This window comes from Trachypithecus francoisi, unplaced genomic scaffold, assembly GCF_009764315.1.
Source record: "Trachypithecus francoisi isolate TF-2019V2 unplaced genomic scaffold, Tfra_2.0 Lachesis_group16, whole genome shotgun sequence".
Classification (NCBI taxonomy): domain Eukaryota; kingdom Metazoa; phylum Chordata; class Mammalia; order Primates; family Cercopithecidae; genus Trachypithecus; species Trachypithecus francoisi.
This window is the reverse complement of record NW_022681461.1, coordinates 2,678,103-2,697,314: the sequence shown is the minus strand read 5'-3', so window position 1 is coordinate 2,697,314 and position 19,212 is coordinate 2,678,103. Positions and strand designations below refer to the sequence as shown.

At 38.0% G+C, this 19,212-nt stretch overlaps 1 protein-coding gene across 1 annotated transcript in view; it reads left to right on the top strand.

The window, feature by feature from the left end:
- LOC117098297 (contactin-associated protein-like 3) overlaps positions 1-19,212 on the top strand; it is a 79,962-nt gene that overhangs the window by 22,600 nt on the left and 38,150 nt on the right. Inside the window, 2 exon segments of the mRNA XM_033236689.1 lie at positions 5,584-5,740; positions 14,941-15,068. Of these exon segments, the coding sequence (XP_033092580.1) occupies positions 5,584-5,740; positions 14,941-15,068 (285 nt within the window).

Sequence of the window (19,212 nt, the reverse complement as noted above, 5' to 3'; positions counted from 1 at the left end):
TCTTCTCTAATGCTCCTACCTTTATTTATGTATTTCTGAGTTTTTGGCCTATATTGTTTTTCTCTTCTCTGAGGAACTTCTATTAACACGACTTACAAGGTAGGTCTACTGGAGAAAGATTTCCTCACTTTCTATTTGTCTAAGACAGTCTTTACTTCTACTTTACTATTTAGGATAATTTTACTGGATATCGAATTCTATATTAGTGTGTGTTTTCACTCAACAGTTTAAATATTGCACTTCACTTTCTTCTTGCTTGCATGATTTCCTAAGAGAAATCTGGCGTACTTCTCATTCTTGCTCCTGTATAGGTAAGGTATTTTATTTTACTCTGGTTTATTTCAATATTTTATTTTTAAAAGATTTATTTTTAATTTTAAGAAAGTCTTTGATTTTTTGCATTTTGAATATGAGATGCCTAGGTAACCTGCTTGGTGTTTGCTGAGATTCCTGAACCTGTGGTTTCATGTCTGTCATTAATTTTGAAACATTCTCAACTGTCATTATTTTAAATATTCTGGCCGGGCGCGGTGGCTCAAGCCTGTAATCCCAGCACTTTGGGAGGCCGAGATGGGCGGATCACGAGGTTAGGAGATCGAGACCATCCTGGCTAACACGGTGGAACCCCGTCTCTACTAAAAAAAATACAAAAAACTAGCCGGGCGAGGTGGCGGCACCTGTAGTCCCAGCTACTCGGGAGGCTGAGGCAGGAGAATGGCGTCAACCCGGGAGGCGGAGCTTGCAGTGAGCTGAGATCCGGCCACTGCACTCCAGCCCGGGCGACAGAGCGAGACTCCGTCTCAAAAAAAAAAAAAAAAGAAAAAAAAAAAATTCTGGTTCTCACTCTCTTCCTTCTATTTCTGGTATTTCCATTATGGGTTACATAGGTTACACCGTTTGAAATTGCCCAACAGGGCTGGGTGCGTTGGCTCACGCCTGTAATCCCAGCACTTTGGGAGGCCAAGGTGGGCAGATCATGAGGTCAGGAGATCGATACCATCCTAGCTAACATGGTGAAAACCCATCTCTGTATTTTTTGTAAAAATACAAAAAATTAGCCAGGCGTGGTGGTGGGCGCCTGTAGTCCCAGCTACTCGGGAGGCTGAGGCAGGAGAATGACGTGAACCCGGGAGGTGGCACTTGCAGTGAGCCGAGATCGTGCCACTGCACTCTAGTCTGGGCGACAGAGTGAGACTCTGTCTCAAAAAAAAAAAAAAAAAAAATTGTCCAATGGGTTTTGGATATTAAGTTTCATTTTTCATTCTTTTTCTCTTTTGTGTTTAATGGAAAATTTTTATTGACATCTCTTCAAACTCACTGATTCTTTCCTCCCCACTTCCCAGTCTTCCCAGTCTTTCTGAGAGATTTCATATCTTTGTTTATAATACCTATCTGTTCTTGCATGTTGCCCCCACTTTTTCAACATAGAGCCCTTGGCATATTGATTATTATTTCAAATTCCTTACCCGCTATTTCCAAATCTGTTATATCTGCATGTTTGCTTGATTTGTCTCATAAGATTGTATTGTTTGGCTTTAGCATACCTTGCAATTTTCTGTTGAAAGCCAGACATGTTGTATTGGCAAAGGAACTGAGGTAAGGAGGCCTTTAAAGTAAGGTTTTATGTTTATCTGGTTAGTAGTTAGGCTGTGTTTGCTCTAGGCATAACTGTGGTGTCACAGGCTAAATTTTCCACTAAGATTCTTTTATTTTTCTTTCTTCTGTTTTATTTGAGTTTCCCTAGAGACTCTGTCTTAAATAGGGTCTAAAATTGACAGCTCTTTCTTTTTTCTTTTTTTTTTTTTTTTTTGGAGACAGAATCTCGCTATGTTGCCCGGGCTGGAGTGCTGTGGCGCGATCTCGGCTCACTGCAAGCTCCGCCTTCCGGGTTCACGCCATTCTCCTGCCTCAGCCTCCCGAACAGCTGGGACTACAGGCGCCGCCACCACACCTGGCTAATTTTTTGTTATTTTTAGTAGAGATGGGGTTTCACCGTGTTAACCAGGATGGTCTCAATCTCCTGACCTCGTGATCCGCCCGCCTCGGCCTCCCAAAGTGCTGGGATGACAGGCTTGAGCCACCGCGCCCGGCGGAAGCATCCTATACTCTTATGATTATGTCAGTCTTTTAGAGAACCTGTCTTCCTGGACTGTGACCCTCAGAGGGCTTCTCAGCTTCCTTCCCCTTCCCTTGGGTGAGGAAAGAAGGGTAGAGGCGGCTGGTGCTGGGTATTTCCATTTCCCTAGGTGGTTTAGGCTCTAGTAAGCTAGTTTTTTGGGGGGTTAGAACGTTGTTAAGGAGAACATACTGTTCTGCGCTTATTGCAAAAATATTTACTCCTTCCCTCCCCCTGCTGGAGACATAAGAGCATTTTTCTCCTATTTTTATTCTGAGAACTTGCTGGGGCTCTTCCTGGAGATAAAACTCATGAAGGTGTGTGGACCCTCTGAGGCTTATCCCCCACTCTAGGAGTTTTTAATCTCTGTAGCTTGTCCTTGCTCGGTATCCACCAATTGCCCAATGACGTTGTAAGTGCTTTTACCAGACTCCACCATCTGCTTTGGCTCCATTAGCTGTGATGCTGTTTTCACTTGTCTCTGCAGCTTTAGGAGTAATGTTTGCCCTATGACTTTAAGATCCCTAATGGATCTAAGAAGAATTGTTTATTTTTAGTTAGTTCAGCTTTTCTCTTGTGAGAATGGGAGTGATGACTTCCAGACACTTAGCATCATGTCAGATTGGAAACCCAGAAGTCTCAATTTTTGCTTCATTTTTTAAGGGTCTGTTGTTTCTTGCACATGCATTTATGTCTTGCTGGTGACTGTTTTTTTAAAAACAAATCATTATGTAATGTCCCTGTTTGCTTCTAGTGTTTTTGATCTGAAGTTTGTTTTATGAGATAACCATTCTGCTTTCTCTCAAAGTTAATTTTGCAGTATATTTTTTCCATCCTTTTACTTTTAACCTGCCTATGTTTATTTCGAAGTGAGTTTCTTATAAATTTCTAGTTGTGTTATTTTTTTTCAGTTCACTCTGCCAATGTCTAACTTTTGTTATATTTTAACCATTTACATTTAATTTTTATAATCTTCTTACTGATTGCTTGATATTATAGTGTACATATGTGACTTATCACAGTCAACTTAAGTATTTTCACTCTTATAATGAAATATGGAATCGTTATTTCTATTTGGGTCCTTTATCTTCCCCACTTCTGTATATCATTGTCTTGAGTATCATATGGTATTACAATTTTTGTGTCAATTATCATATGTCATTTCAAAAATTAATGATAAGGATAGTCTATTATATTTACCCGTATTTCTTCTCTTTTCATTTTTTTCCTGATGTTCCAAGAATCCTTCGTTATAATTTCTTTTCCTTTTGAAAAACCTCCTTTAGCCATTCTTTAGGGAATGTCTGCTAGCGACAAATTATTTTAGTTTTCTTTTGTGTTAAAAAGGTTTTATTTCCATTTTATTCTTGAAGGATAGTTTCTCTGGATATAGAATTTATACTTGACAATTCTTTTCTATCAGCCCTGAAAAAAATATGCCATTCCTTCTAGTTCTATAATTTCAGATGAGTAATCTACTATCATTCAAATTAGGGTTCTTTTACAGGTAATGTGTTCTTGTCTCAGGCTGCTTTCAGGATTTTTTTGTTTTGTTTCCAATAAGCTCAATTATGATGGATCTTGGTGTGGATATTTTTGGGTTTAACCTTTTTTGGGCTTGCATAGCTTCTGAAATCTGGGGGTTGATATGTTTTACCTTATGTGGGAAGTTTATAGCCAGTATTTTTTTGGTACTCTTTCAGCATACTTTCTTCTCTCTTTTTGAGATTCTGATATTGTCTGATAGGATCCTATGGCTCAGTTCTTTTTATATTCAGTCTCTTTTCTCTTTTTTGGTCAGGTTAGATAAAGCCTATTGATGGGTCCTGAAGTTCAGTGATTCTATCCTCTGTATTTTCGCTCTATTCTTGAGCCGATTCAGAATTTTTGTTTAAGTTATGTTATTGTATTTTCCAGTCCTGGGGTCCTAACCTTCCTCTTTCTACCTTTCAGAATCCTCTTCGGTTGTCTTCTGTATTATTTCCAGAATGTATCATTATCCTTGGTGGAAATAGCAGGGATAGACAAGTCTACAAGATCGTTTATCAGTCTAGAAGTTCCCCCCTTACGTCTTTTTGTTACTGTTTCTAAAAAATTTATTTTTACTACTTTATGGGGAATGTGGGAGATGTAGATGTAAATTTACATTTGTACATTAGGATAGAATGAGTGTTTTGCTCTTTAATCTGCGAGAGTTTAATGGTGAAGTCGATAATTTTTAAAGTGGCATTCCAAGAAGAGTATATTAATTTTTGAAATATCTGTTACTTTGTAGTGATAAGCTGTTAGCATATTTTAAAAAGATTCCTGATACTAATTCCCCTTTAAATTTTCGCAGATTTCCTTTTTTTTTTTTTCTTTTTGGCAGAGGGGCAGGTGGTGGATAGCGGTGGTGGTAATGAATGCAGAGATCTTATCTATGAATGAGTTATAATTGAGTTGTAATAAGCAGTAAGGTGGAAGCTAAGTTCCAGATCTCAATTCATATTCCAATGGTAACAACCTATTGAAATTTGAAAAACAGCACCAAATGACCAAACATGTTTAAAAAACTGGTTGAGTTTATCCAGTTTCATTTTCCTCATGCCCTAATTTGTGATGACTGCAACATGTGGCTCCTGACCCCCTTCCTTTTTTAAGATAGGTGGCCTGACACCTGCTTTTTAAATTATCCTAACTTTACTGCGATATGCAGTCCATCACCCCAATCTTCCCCCAACCTGCGCAACCCCTGGCAGCATCCCTTGTTCTAACATGCAGTTCTGTAGATCTAAGTTAGTGTCTGGCTCTATCATTTAATCCTTGTCAGTGCTGAGGAGGAGGTGCACTCATCAGAGCTGTAGTTGACCCAGGGCACTTTGTTTCTTTGCATAAGAAACCTCTGACCTTAGAGATGAGAAAAGCCTATCAATGTCATTCCTTAACTTCCAAATAAAGAGTCAGGACATCCAATGCAAAAAAAAAAATACCTCCAAAAATTCATAAGTCCTGAAAGAGAGTACCACATCTTTCCGAATGTGTAATATACAAGTAGCAAAAAAGATGGGATGAGATAAATCAGTGTCTTTGTATAATATTAAACTTTCTCAATGAACATTTCATAATTTCAAATACATTTTATCTTTAGTGTGCAAATTACTCTGATACTTATTTTAATGGTGAATGTGTTTTGAATGTTATTTCTATAGAAAGTATATATCACATGCAACTGACTGATTTCTAATAGAAGAAAAATAGATGGGAATCATTTAAGCCTGGATATTGAAATATTGGGGGGAAAACATTGGTTAGCATGTTTAAAGAAACATCTTTGTTTCAGAGGTAAAATATAAGTTTTTAAGTATAGTCTCATCTTCTCTCTGTCTCTCACACCCACATACTTTACACCTGGGAGTAAAGGGAACTTTATGGGGAGGGTGGTAGTGAGGGACAAAGTAGATGTCATCTTTCTCATACTTGTCTTTCAGATGGAGCCCCACTGAGCTGGTGGGTTGGAAGAACCAATGAAACACACGCTTACTGGGGAGGTTCTTTGCCTGATGCTCAAAAGTGTACTTGTGGATTAGAGGGAAACTGCATTGATTCTCAGTATTACTGCAACTGTGATGCTGGCCGGAGTGAATGGTGATTTCCATATGATTTCCCTGCACAAAAATGTGGTTTTTATTCTTTAATTATGCATAGTTAATTAAATGTCAGACAAGCTGATACCATAAGGTAACTAGATTAAAGTATGTTCAAGCAAGCTGAAATACAGGTTTTGATGAAATATGATCAGTTAATCTAAGGATTAAATTTTATGACCGAAGATTTACTAGTTCATTGTGAATACTATATAATGTGTTTTTTATTTTTCCTAAAATAGAAACAGCTGGTAAGTTTTCCACTCACTGGAAATGAAATATCATTCTCTGGGAAGTTTAGTTTAGTTAATTAATTAACCTAGTATTCATGTGGCAATTCAAAAAGCAAATTCCTCCAAATCTTTGTCTTAAATTGATTTGGGATATAATGCTGCCTATTCTATCATTCTTTTAGAAATTAACATTAATATTAACACAATAAACTCCGAGAGGTCCTGCATAAAAGGACTGTTTATTTTGTAGAAGCAACAATGTCCCACACTCATTGAAATCATCTTTAGTGCAATAGCAAAGCTTCAAGCTCCAAGTGTTCTGTAGACCACACTTTGAAACACCTACCATAGAATTTCAGGAGTTTGAAAGTTATATTGTATGCTTTCCTTTGAGCAGAAAAGCATTTCTCATGTAGATCGCGGTGCCTCTTTTTCAGAAGTTCTTTTTGAGGTTATTCTTGAAATGCATATTGGTTTTCTTTTAATTTGTAATATGTAAATGTTTTCAATCTTTGGGTTTATGTCAGCAACTTAAAAAGCATTGTCATAAAACAACTAGATCATGTAGAGTACATGCTTTAGAAAAAAACTTAAGCCAGGCACTGTGGCTCACACCTGTAATCACAAGCACTTTGGGAGGCCAAGGCGGGTGGATCACCTGAGGTCAGGAGGTTGAGAACAGTCTGGCCACTGCGGCAAAACCCCGTCTCCACTGAAAATACAAAAATTAGCCGGGTTTGGCAGTGTGTGCCTGCAGTCCCAGCTACTCAGGAGGCTGAGACAGGAGAATTGCTTAACCCAGGAGATGGAGGTTGCAGTGAGCCGATATCACGCCACTGCACTCTAGCCTGGGCGACAGAGCAAGACTCCACCTCAAAAAAAAAAAAAAAAAAAAACGTAATGGTCAATCCAGGTGTCAGTATAATTGATTTGGATGTAAAATAGCTAATCTAAGCAGTAATTTGATAATTGAGTTGATTGTTTGGCCTACATGCTAATCCACTTATTTATTTGGCATAAAAAGTCTACTTCGCATCACTTTAAAAAATATTGTGAAACTGGGAAAACTCACTTTAACCTACTGGAGTTTTCTATAGAATACATACTATACATTTACATGGATATTATTTTTAATCTTCCTCAAGTTCGAAATTACAAAATGATCATATAGATTTATGAGACACTCTTTTTCAATATTTTGATGTACAATCCTAATATAACTTTCTGTTAGTTAAAAATGAATGCAGTTTTAGTGCAGTGAGTAACAGCAGCAGATCTGATCCACAGTTTCAAATCTAGCCACTGGTAAGTTTCAGGTGTGAAGTAATTTCCCATCAGTTAAAATGGTTTTGTACAATATTTTGTATGCTATACATTTTAAAGTGTCTGGTATGATATTGTGATGATGTGTGTTAGCTTTGGGCTCTGTAATGAGACAAACAGCCACCTTCAAATCTTTTGACGGACATCTTTAACAATCCTAGAAATTTTCATTTTCTCCATTCCACAAGGGGCTCCTGCCTGTGAGGGCTCTAGCCCTCCAGCTCCTGGCTGTTCAGAAGACCTCTAGCTCATTGGTCTGTTCCCATCCCCGTTCTCTACAGGTCAGAGAGGAGAGCGTTGGCAGGTTATTGCAAGAAAGACAGAATGGCATATGTGCTAGTGGCTTTATAACTTAATTAGAATAATGTTAACCATTTTGTTTTGTTTTTGTTTTGAGACGGAGTCTCGCTCTGTCACCCAGGCAGGAGTGCAGTGGCGCGATCTCAGCTCACTGCAACGTGCGCCTCCCGGATTCAAGCGATTCTCCTGCCTCAGCCTCCTGAGTAGCTGGGATTACAGCCGCGCGCCACGCCCGGCTAATTTTTGTATTTTTAGTAGAGACGGGGTTTCACTATTGGCCAGACTGGTCAACCGTTTTTTTGTTACAGAACCTTCTGTTAGTATTAAGTGCACACACTTCATTGTAGACTTCACATATGCTTAGGGCAGTAACCAGAGGAACGTATCACTTGGAGCCACCTGTATTGAGTGACCCTCCCATGAACTGAGTTTGAGGAGAGGGATGGGAGAAACTGAGTTGGGTGCAGGTCCTCTGATACCCTTAGCCATGTCACCTCAGCACTGTAAACCACTGCAGTGGTGTGACCGAAGACCTGGGCTTTCATTTGGAAAAAAATTTAGGAGAGAAGCAGGTTTTAAAAATTAACTTCCCTCCTACATTCAGAAAGGAGCATTGTGGAGTTATTTGCTTTTTGACCTTATTTACTTTGGAGCTTCCAGTAGACAGGTCTATCCAACAGTAAGACCATAAGCATTCTCAAATCCTATCCCAACTCTTGCCGACTATGTTTTGTAAATGTGGGGGTGTGCACGGGGGTGGGGGGTGGGAAATTACAATTTCTATTTTAATTTTTCAAATAAAATTGATTTTTCAGTTTATAAAAATGGAATTTACCAGTCTCATAAAATGAAAAGATTTGTAATTGTAATAATTTAGATTAAGGTGTAGACATAAGAACCTAAATCTTAGTCTTTACTACTTCTTTTCTATTACTGAGGTGCCTAGTAAGGTTTTCCTGGTGGGAAGTTTATGATAAAAATAGTATTCGGGAATGAAAGTAAAGTGAAAGCTATCTTAAGTCTCTTCAGGCGTATGTCTGCTAATGGAGCCAGTAGTATTGTTAATATAAACACCATTTTTCCATAAGTTCTCCCTGTAATCAGCAACTCATCTAAAGCATATTACTTAAAAAAAGTTTATGATCAGACAGTTCCTCAGGCACAGTAAGAATAGTCTATCAAATAACTATAACATGCCAATGATTTATTATAAAAACAGATATATTTAAAAGGCATTATAATGATTTAAAATATTGAACTATGCTGCAAGGCAATATATATGTATAAATGTATAGTTGACTATATTGAAATAAGCCAATATATTCTCTGAAGTATACATATAACATATAATTCAACTGTCTGCAAAAATCCACAAGTTGTTTGGCTGATATAATGATGACATATGTAATTGTAATATTATTTTACTTAAGAATTTAAATAGGACTTTTCTGTGATTATCTTAGAGTCTTTAAAAATAACCACAAACAAAAAGCATAAAAGAAGATGGTTTAAATGCATACAAGTGTACAAATAATCATAATAAATATGAGTAAACTCTGTTCCTTTAAAAACCAGACATTAGATTTTATCATATTGGATTTTTAAAGAAGCTATAGTTTGTTTACAAAAGATAAAAGCACTCAGTGAAGTTGAAACTAAAAGAATGGAAAATGTTTACCAAGTAAATACAAATGAAAAGAAAGCAGATATAGCTGTATTATATCAGAACAAGATGAAAAGCATTGTTAAGGGTAAACTTGAACTCTAATGCTGAGATAAACACACTAGAAAGAATTCACTACACTTGTGTGCATCATCAGATTGTTTAAAATATATAAAGAAGTGGCAGGGTGCGGTGGCTCATGCCTGTAATCCCAGCACTTTGGGAGGCTGAGGCCGGCGGATCATGAGGTCAGAAGATGGAGACCATCCTGGCTAACACAAGTGAAATCCTATCTCTACTAAAAATACAAAAAAAAATTAGCCAGGCATGGTGGCAGGCGCCTGTAGTCCCAGCTACTCAGGAGGCTGAGGCAGGAGAATGGTGTGAACCCAGAAGGTGGAGCTTGCAGTAAGCCGAGATCACACCACTGCACTCCAGCCTGGGTAACAGAGCAAGACTCCATCTCAAAAAAACAAAAAAGAAAGTGTGTATGTATGTATGTGTATATATATATATATGTATGTATGTACTTCTTTATATATATACACACTTTATATATATACTAATATATATTACTTCTTAATATATGTGTGTGTGTATATACACATATATATACATATATATATAAATAAAGAAGTAACAAATATGCAAAGGCAAAGTGACACCCAAAACAGTGGAATAATTTAGCATAACATTTTTGGGAATGAGTAAGTGAAGCAGGTAAGAATATTTTAATATTATAATTAACAAACTTGATGTAGCAGCCATATATCGTTTAGTAAAGAAAAATTATTTTTTATAGAATATTATACATTATTGTTGAGTAGGTATAAAAAATTTTGCAAATGTGTGGAATCAACAAATCTTACAGAATTGTCATGCAAACTCTATTCTTAATTGTAATCAATAACAAATATATAATTTTTTAAAGTTCATTCATGTGTCAGTTAAAGACACAAGAGGAAATAAAATACATGTAAGTGATCAAAAGTTTGGAAAAGAAACAAACCTGGCAGATATTGTAGATAACATGATTGCCTACATAGAAAATCCAAAATAATAGAAAGAAGTATCAGGAAAAAATAAGAGCTCAGTAAGTTTGCTGAATATATGGTCAGTCAGTATTGAGGAATTACTTGAATTTCTATAAAATCATAAAATAATTACCATTACACACCTAGAAAAATTTTATTTGCAGTATTAACAAAAATGTAAAGTTCTGTGGAATAACTGCAGTACTTTTATGGAAAAAATTACAAAACTTATTCAAGAGAATTAAGGACAGCCAAATGAATGGATTGACTCACTACTGTCGTGAATAGTATGACTCAGTATCTTAAAGCAGTAGTTCTCAGTCGGGTAATTTTGACCCTCAGGGGACATTTGGCATTGTCTGAAGACATTTTTTGTCATCACACAGAGAGGAAGGTTGTTTATATTGGTATCTATTAATTAGAAGTCAGGGTGCTGCTAAACATCCTACAGTGCACAGGACAGCCCGCCATAACAAAAAATAATTAGCCCAAAATATCAGTAATGCTGCTGTTGAGATACCCTCTTTTAAAGTTGACATGCTCCTCAGATTAGTCTGTAATTTTAACAAAATTCCAAAAAAATGCCAAGTGTTTTACTTGTGTGGATTGCAACAATCTGGTTTTAAAATTCATATGGTAGGCCGGGCGCGGTGGCTCAAGCCTGTAATCCCAGCACTTTGGGAGGCCGAGGCGGGCGGATCACGAGGTCAGGAGATCGAGACCATCCTGGCTAACATGGTGAAACCCCGTCTCTACTAAAAAAAAAAAAAAATACAAAAAACTAGCCGGGCGAGGCGGCGGGCGCCTGTAGTCCCAGCTACTCAGGAGGCTGAGACAGGAGAATGGCGTAAACCCGGGAGGCAGAGCTTGCAGTGAGCTGAGATCCGGCCACTGCACTCCAGCCTGGGCGACAGAGCGAGACTCCGTCTCCAAAAAAAAAAAAAAAAAAAAAAAAAAAATTCATATGGAAATTAAGGATGAAAGGGTAGGCAAGATAATTTTTAAGAGGAAAAATTAGGTGAAGAAACTAGTTACGTTATCTGTCAAGACATACTATATTGCTATAGTAATTAATGCAGGTTGAATTGGCCAGAAGATAGGCAATTAAACAGAAATTGAGAATCTGGAAATTTTTTAAGTGGGTTAGGTGTGGATCATAATGATTTTATTATTGCTGATCTACTCCCCCAAAATAATCATTAACAGTTGGGCACGGTGGCTCACACCTGTAATCCCAGCACTTTGGGAGACCAAGGCAGGCAGATCACAAGGTCAGGAGTTCGAGACCAGCCTGACCAACATGATGAAACCCTGTCTCTACTAAAAATACAAAAATTAGCTGAGCGTAGTAGCGCATGCCTGTAATCCCAGCTACTCAGGAGGCTGAGGCAGGAGAATCGCTTGAACCCGGGGGGTGGAGGTTGCAGTGAGCCAAGGTCATACCACTGTACTCCAGCCTGGGCAACAGAGTGAGACTCTGTCTCAAAAAACAAAAAAAAAAGTTAAAAGTTGACTCAACATTTCTCCCTTTTAGCTTTCTTTGCAACCTCCTAAATTTATGGCTCTACTTTACCTTAAATAAAGTTCCCTGGCAAATAATAAGTAGTAGCTTTTAGAAGTTTTCACATTTCCTAGGAAAGTACAATTTCCAGAACCATAGGAATTTTTAATAAATAAAATTTTTAATAAAATATAAAATAAAAGCAAAAAGTCTTTGAAAGTTCTCTTACTGAATTTTTAATACTGCTGCAAGAGATTATGGTACTATGAATGCACTATTCCCAAGTGTAGACTATAGTATAAGCTTTAGAAAATAATAGGGAGAAAAGAAGAAAAATGAGATGTCCCTATTAATTAGGAAGTTGTGAGGAAGTCTGATCACTATGACAAATCCTGAGTATTCTATTTTGATCTCCAAAGGTTGGGAATCTGCCTGTAACAATAAGAAACTGGTGAAAAACACTGGCCATCTTTATGCTCAGACTGAAAACACCAAACTTTCCAAAACAACTGAAAAAACAAGGCTTTATTATAGTATCTGCCCTAATTAAACTGAAATGCACTGTGGATTTCACTTACACATTCTCAGTATTTTGCACAGTCAGTATTAAAAATGGAATGAAAGTTTCAGCTCATGTAAAGTAGATCTTTTAAAATTCAAGCATCCTCCATAAATAACTAATAAAATCGCATTTTCTCTACTAGACTATCTTGCTAAAATGATGATCACAGAAGTTGAAATGGTAATTTTTAATGGCTACCACATTAATAAAAAATTTCCTAGACCTACCTCATTCAGCAGGAGACATATTTCTAGCTTGTCTACCATCAGTCAGTCCACTCTAAAGCTGAGTGATGATGCCTCTAGATAATCCATATTCTGTGCTTTGCATAAAAATGAATAACAGAATCTTAACTAGGTAAGGCAATGGGGTTTTAGTCCAAATTTTAGAAATAAGCTTTCTTTATCATTAAGTGGATTTTTTCAGGGAATAATCTTAAATAATATAGCCATTTTATTTTAGTTTTATCTTTTCCAATTTGAAACCTTGATAACTAAAGTCTTTTATAAAAGAAGTTGATTAATAGGCACAAAAGTCCAGTTAAATAAAAGAAGTTCTAGTTTTGATAGAACTAGGGAAATTATAGTTAACCATAATTTACTGGATATTTCAAAATAGCTAGAGGAGGACTGTAATGTTCCCACCACAAAGGATAAATGCTGAAAGTGATGGGCACCCCAGTGACCCTGATTTGATCATGACGCATTGTATTCTGGTATCGAAATAGCGCACGTGCTCCCAATATATGTACAACTCGGACATGCCAATTTAATTTTTTTAATTCAGAAAGCCTTATTTTGAAAATACAAAAGTGTTGCAATGATGAAATATCAGTTATTGTGATCTTTTGCCACAAATGCCTAGAAAAGAAGGTTTGGGAACTGGGCAATTTAAAAAATACAGTATTTACTAGATTCTGTAGTTTCTATATCGTAATGAGTAACTGGACTAAGAGTGTTTTGTCTGTAAATCAGAATATACATGCAGTTGAGACATATGTAATAAAATATAACCAAAAGTATATAAATATAAGCATTTTATTATATATGCATATATGCAGTATTTATTGGCCAAGTATTTATTACATATACATTTATATACATATATATAATAAAATACTTTTGCAAAAGAGTAGATCAATGTCTTTATTTTGGCCAGAGACAAATTTAGTGGCATAGCTAAGACCAGGACCCCAGGTTCTCCTGGGGGATCCTGCAGGTCTCTTTGTATTGGACCCAGACATGGGCATTTATTTTCCCAGTCACATAATTAATACTCATGGTATTCAATAGGCTGTGTGCTTTCAGAAGGCAGAGACTATATTTTTTACTTTGTGTCCTCAATTCCCAGGAAGATGCCTGTTCAACAAAAAGTAAAAGCTTTAAGTGTTTGGGGTTTTTTGTTATTTGGTTTTTTTTGTATTTTTTGAGACAGGGTCTCACTTTGTCACCCAGGCTGGAATGCAGTGGTGCAGACATGGCTCACTACAGCCTCTGCCTCCCAGGCTCAAGAGATCCTCCCACCTCAGCCTCCCTTGTAGCTGGGACTACAGGTGTGCACCATCACACGCAGCTAATTTTTGTATTTTTTTGTAGAGATGGGGCCTCACTGTGTTGCCCAGGCTGGTTTCAGACTCCAGAGCTCAAGCAGTCTGCCCACCTCAGTCTCCCAAAGTATTGGGATTACAGGCGTGAGGCACTGCGCCCAGCCTGTGTTTGTTGCCTGAACTACTGGGCGCAGCGTTTCACAGACCACTTTCACACTCCTTAGTCTGTGTATTACTTATAAGGGTATTGTATGTATTTGGTTTTGAATCTGTGGGATTCATTTTCCATTTACAAAGTTAACAAGGCAAGAAATACCCAGCAATCGTAAAAGGACTTTAAAAAAGTGATAAATTAATATTCTGCACAATGAATATCTAAATCCAGTGTTACTATTTTTATTTGTAATGAATAATCATTTAGATATTATTCTAAGACAATTTTACAAGGGAAGTTATATGCTTAATGATCTTGAAAATATTAATATAATATTATCCCATGCTTACAAAATGACCATCCTTCTTGATTTGACCCCTTTCTTCTCTGTAATCATTTAGATCAGGAATTGGCAAACGGGTCAGGAAGTGATAACCTCTTGCTTTGGGTGAAAGCCAGACCACTAGTCTATTTTTGCATGGCAGTGAGCTAAGAATATTTTCTTTACATTTTTAAAAGGTTGAAAAATAAAAAGAAGAATATTTTATGGCATATAAAACTTGTATGAAATTCAGATTTCATGTCCATAAATTTTTATTGCAACCCAGCTATGCCTAACTGTGTCTGTGGCTGCTTTCACCCTGATGGCAGAGTTAGGTAGTTGCTGTGAGAAGCTGCATGGCCTGCTGAGCCAAGATAGCTTACTGTATGTTCCTTCACACAAAATGTTTGCCCATCCCTGATTTAGACTCATGGTAGTCTCTGTGCTCTCAAAATATTGTTAAGCCCTATGATGTTGGTTTCAAATTGTGATAAGAGATCAGAGTTAATTTTGCCTGTCTGTTAATCAGAATAATTTTAAGGGTTTCGGTTGTTGTTTTTTAGGGCCAGCGACACAATAGTACTTTCCCAAAAGGAACACCTACCAGTCACTCAGATTGTGATGATGGACGCAGGCCAACCGCATTCTGAAGCTGCTTATGCCCTGGGGCCGCTGCTCTGCCACGGAGATAGTAAGTAGTCGCAAGAAAAAGCTTTCTTTTCATGATAACATTTTTTTTGTTGTTGTAAAGGAGTAGACAGATGCCCTTATTCTGACCAGAGAGAAAATAGTGGCAGTAGCAGGGCCGGGGTGAATATCAGGAAAGCACACATACCAGAAAGGCACAGTCAGTACTGAAGCTCTGTGTTTCCTTACTGAAGCATTAGTTTATAGAGACTCAGTCGTCTTTGTTTTAACTTATTACTTGGTTGGCTGGATTTATTATCAATTCATTGTATTTATTCTAGAACAATCATGAGATGAAGTATTTTCTGAATGCTAAGGGATATTTATTCATTGCCCTTATACTCTGCAGACCAACTGTAGTGGTAGGAAATTATTGGATCACATGCCCTGTTTTCTGACCTCTGTAATACTGTTTTACATCACATGGCACTGAGTGTGTATTAACCTCTTTCCTGCAGCATTTTCATTCATGGGTGGCTTCCATGGATGGCCAAGTCCTCCCTCCCTCACCTCAGTGGCGCTATAAGCTCACGGTTCTTTCGCGCCTGTGAGGATCTACCTACTGCCCAGCACTTGAACCACAACTAAGCTAGGGAAAATCTTTCACTGAGAAAAATCGTAATAGTGTTTCTTATCTACTAGCATCATACATTGCCGTGGAGAAGTCTAAGACTTAATGTATTTTTATTTCCTGTTCTACCTCAATGTGTGGAGGCTACTGCTGAGAGAGGTGGTTCAACAAGGAGCCTGAGCATCTCTGTACATTCCTGCCAAGTGTGCCACACAATGTGGTGTCTCCATCCCCTAATACCAAGCAGTTTCTGTAGCCAGTCGTGTAGGCAGCTAAGTAGTTCCTAGAGAACACAGCATCACTATCCATGCGTACTCACTCCCCAGAGAGGAGGGGCACTGGCTTGTCTCCTGCTTAATCAGGGAGTCCCGGACCCTTGTCTGGGTGCTCCTCGTCTGAGAAGCAGACCTACCCACTGTGTGTGTAGCATCCACCTGGGCCAATGGATCATGTCATCCTGTGAAATTTGGAGACAAGGGGAACCAGTGCAAATATTCTGATGCTCATGCTGCATACTGTGCTGTGAGGAATGAAATTCTTTACCTCTGACCCAGAAATTTTGTGTTTTCTATGAGCATCCATTAATCTGTGGCAAGCTAGTAGGGTGAAATTTCAGACGCTTCACAACTCTTGACAGATATGTTATCCTTCAATGTCAAAAACTTATCCGGAATATGCCTTAGTGTTAATTACTCTGTTAATTTTTTCTAAAATGAAATATGGTTATTTTGACCAAAACATTCTGTTCTCTTTTAAGAAAAAATGGTTTTTATTATGCTTTGAATACTTTGTTTCATTTCTTGGATTCTCTGCATCTGGGACTGTTGACTCGTTTTCTTTGCCCGCCTGCCCTCCCCATACATTTTTTCTGTTTCTTCCAATGTCTTTAATCTCTTTGTCCTTCTCCTATGCATTCAATGTGATTATCCTAAGCTTTTTCCCAATGTCAGTAATTTGTTATCAGCTGTGTTCTCCATTTCTAGATATTTCCGATTTATCTGTTACCTCTGTGATTTTGTTTGGGTCTTTGATTTTTTTCCTTAAAAATCATCTTTTATTTTTAAATTATCTCATATTTTAGCTCTTATTTTACTGAATTGGTTTTTATATTATTCCCGTACTGTGAAACTCTTATGAAATTTTTCTTTGCTTGTGTTCTCTCTTAATTTCCTTCCTCCCTCCCATTCAGATGGCTCCTTCCTTCCTTCCTCCCTCCCTCCCTTCCTCCCTCCCTCCCTCTTTCCATCCCTTCCTCCCATTCAGTCTGGCTTTTTCCCTCCCTCCCTCCCTCCCTTCCTTCCTCACTCCCTCCCTCTCTTTTCTCTTTCCTTCTTTCTTTTCTTTTCTTTTCTTTCTTTCCTTTCTTCTTTCTTTCTTTCTTAGTATGTTTATACTGTTTCTGTGCTTTTTTAAACATTGTTTATACTTGTAGTGTAAGTCTACACTACCTGTCTGTCTAGCAGGTCTGTCCAGACATTTAATTCATTTATATGGAATAGAGTCGAATTCTTCTCAACATTCATCTCTTCACAATCAGGCACATACTTCTTGTCCCTTCTGAACTGTAATAGCAAGACTAGAGTTGGTCATCCTATCAATATTTTTTCCCATAATCTAAGAGCTCAAGTTGGTGAGGGAGGGATCTGTTGAGTTGTATCTGATTTACTGGCCATTGTCTGTGCTGTTTTATCTTCAAGAATTATTAAATATCCTGTGCCAGACATCACACTGCAGCATGGAGGCATATCCATAGGCTTCAGATGCCTCCCACAGTTCAGTAATAACCCCTGGAAATGTGTAGCTTAAACCCTGCCTGCTGATACTCTGACATCAAACACTGGCTTGTTGGTACTCTGTACTTCTAAAAAACATTTTCTAGATTATTTTCTCTCTGGAAATTTACCTCAGCCCTTCATTTCTTTCCAACTGTGGCTGTATTTGTGAGACTCTTCAGGATATGTCCTTCACACTCAGTATATATCCTACTTTCAGCAAGACTTCTGAAAGTATGGAGAAGAGCAAGTGTGATATTTGAAATATTCCCTTCTCACTTTGGGAGACTGAGGTGGGAGGATTGCTTGAGCCTAGGAGTTCAAGACAAGCCTGGACAAGATGGTGAGACCCCCTCTCTTACAAAAAAAAAAAAAAACTAAAAATTAGCTGGGCATGGTGGCCTGTAGTCCCAGCAATTAGGAAGGCTTAGGTGAGATGATCTCTTGAGCTCAGGAACGTGAGGTGGCAGTGAGCTATGATCATGCCACTGCACTGCAGCCTGGGTGACAAAGCGAGACCTCATCTCTAAAATAAATAAATTAATTAAGAAAGAAAGAAAAATAAAATATTCCCTTCTGTAAAACTTGTAGCTTCCTCTTCCTTTCTCTTTTCCTTTCCTTATCTTCATCTCTGTTATTCTTTAATGTAACATTTATTGATTCTTTTCTCTTCTTTTGGGGCAGCTGGGACTAGGGGATCTGCAGGGATGGGGGTCAAGGAAATGACCACTGGGTTAGAAGCTTGGTTCCACACCGGGGAATGAGCAAAGATGTAAACACAGTGAGGAGAGTGGGAGCTGACCTTCTCACTGAGGAAAGAGTTATACATGTGGGAAGGAGGAAGACTGTAATGAACCTGTAGTGCTGGGTTAAAAATGGAGGTATCCACATGAACTCATGGATTTTAATATACATAATAGATAACTATAGAATACACATAGAAGAGAGAGAGTGTGTGTGTGAGAGAGAGAGATGTACAAACACACATATTTCCTAGTTGACTGCTATAGAATACACCTAGAAGAGTGTGTGTGTGTGTGTGTGTGATACAAGTACACATATTTCCTAGCTAACTACTGAGAGGGCTAGAAGCAATGACACCCTAGTAAATATCTAGCCTGCAGATCTGGGCTTCTAAACACCATTTTCTATCATTCTCTGCTAAAAAAGAAACTACAACTCCTTGAAGAAATGGCTGATTCCAGAAATGTGGCAGAGAAAATTTAAGATGAGCCCGGATCATTTTGTTATGACAAAAGGGAAAAAAAGCTCAAAAAGACATGGGTGTCAGCTTAAAGCAGCTGCCACATTTCAGACAATTTAAGCATCAAAATAAGTTACAGATTATAAGCCATTGAATACAATAGGAATCCAAGAGTGATGTGAATAAACAAATGGGTAAATACACAAATAAATTAGTAAAAGATAAGAGAAGAGCTATTTCTTGTTTGTTTTATTTTTGTTTTTGAGATGGAGTCTCGCTCTGTCACTCAGGCTGGAGTGCAGTGATATGATCTGGGCTCACTGCAAGCTCCGCCTCCCGGGTTCACGCCATTCTCCTGCCTCAGCCTCCCGAGTAGCTGGGACTACAGGCGCCCGCCACCACGCCCAGCTAATTTTTTGTATTTTTAGTAGAGACGGGGTTTCACTGTGTTAGCCAGGATGGTCTCGATCTCCTGACCTTGTGATCCGCCCGCCTTGGCCTCCCAAGGTGCTGGGATTACAGGTGTGAGACACCATACCTGGCCGAGAAAAGCTATTTCTAACAGAGGCATGTCAACCAATTAATGTGGAAGGAATGACGG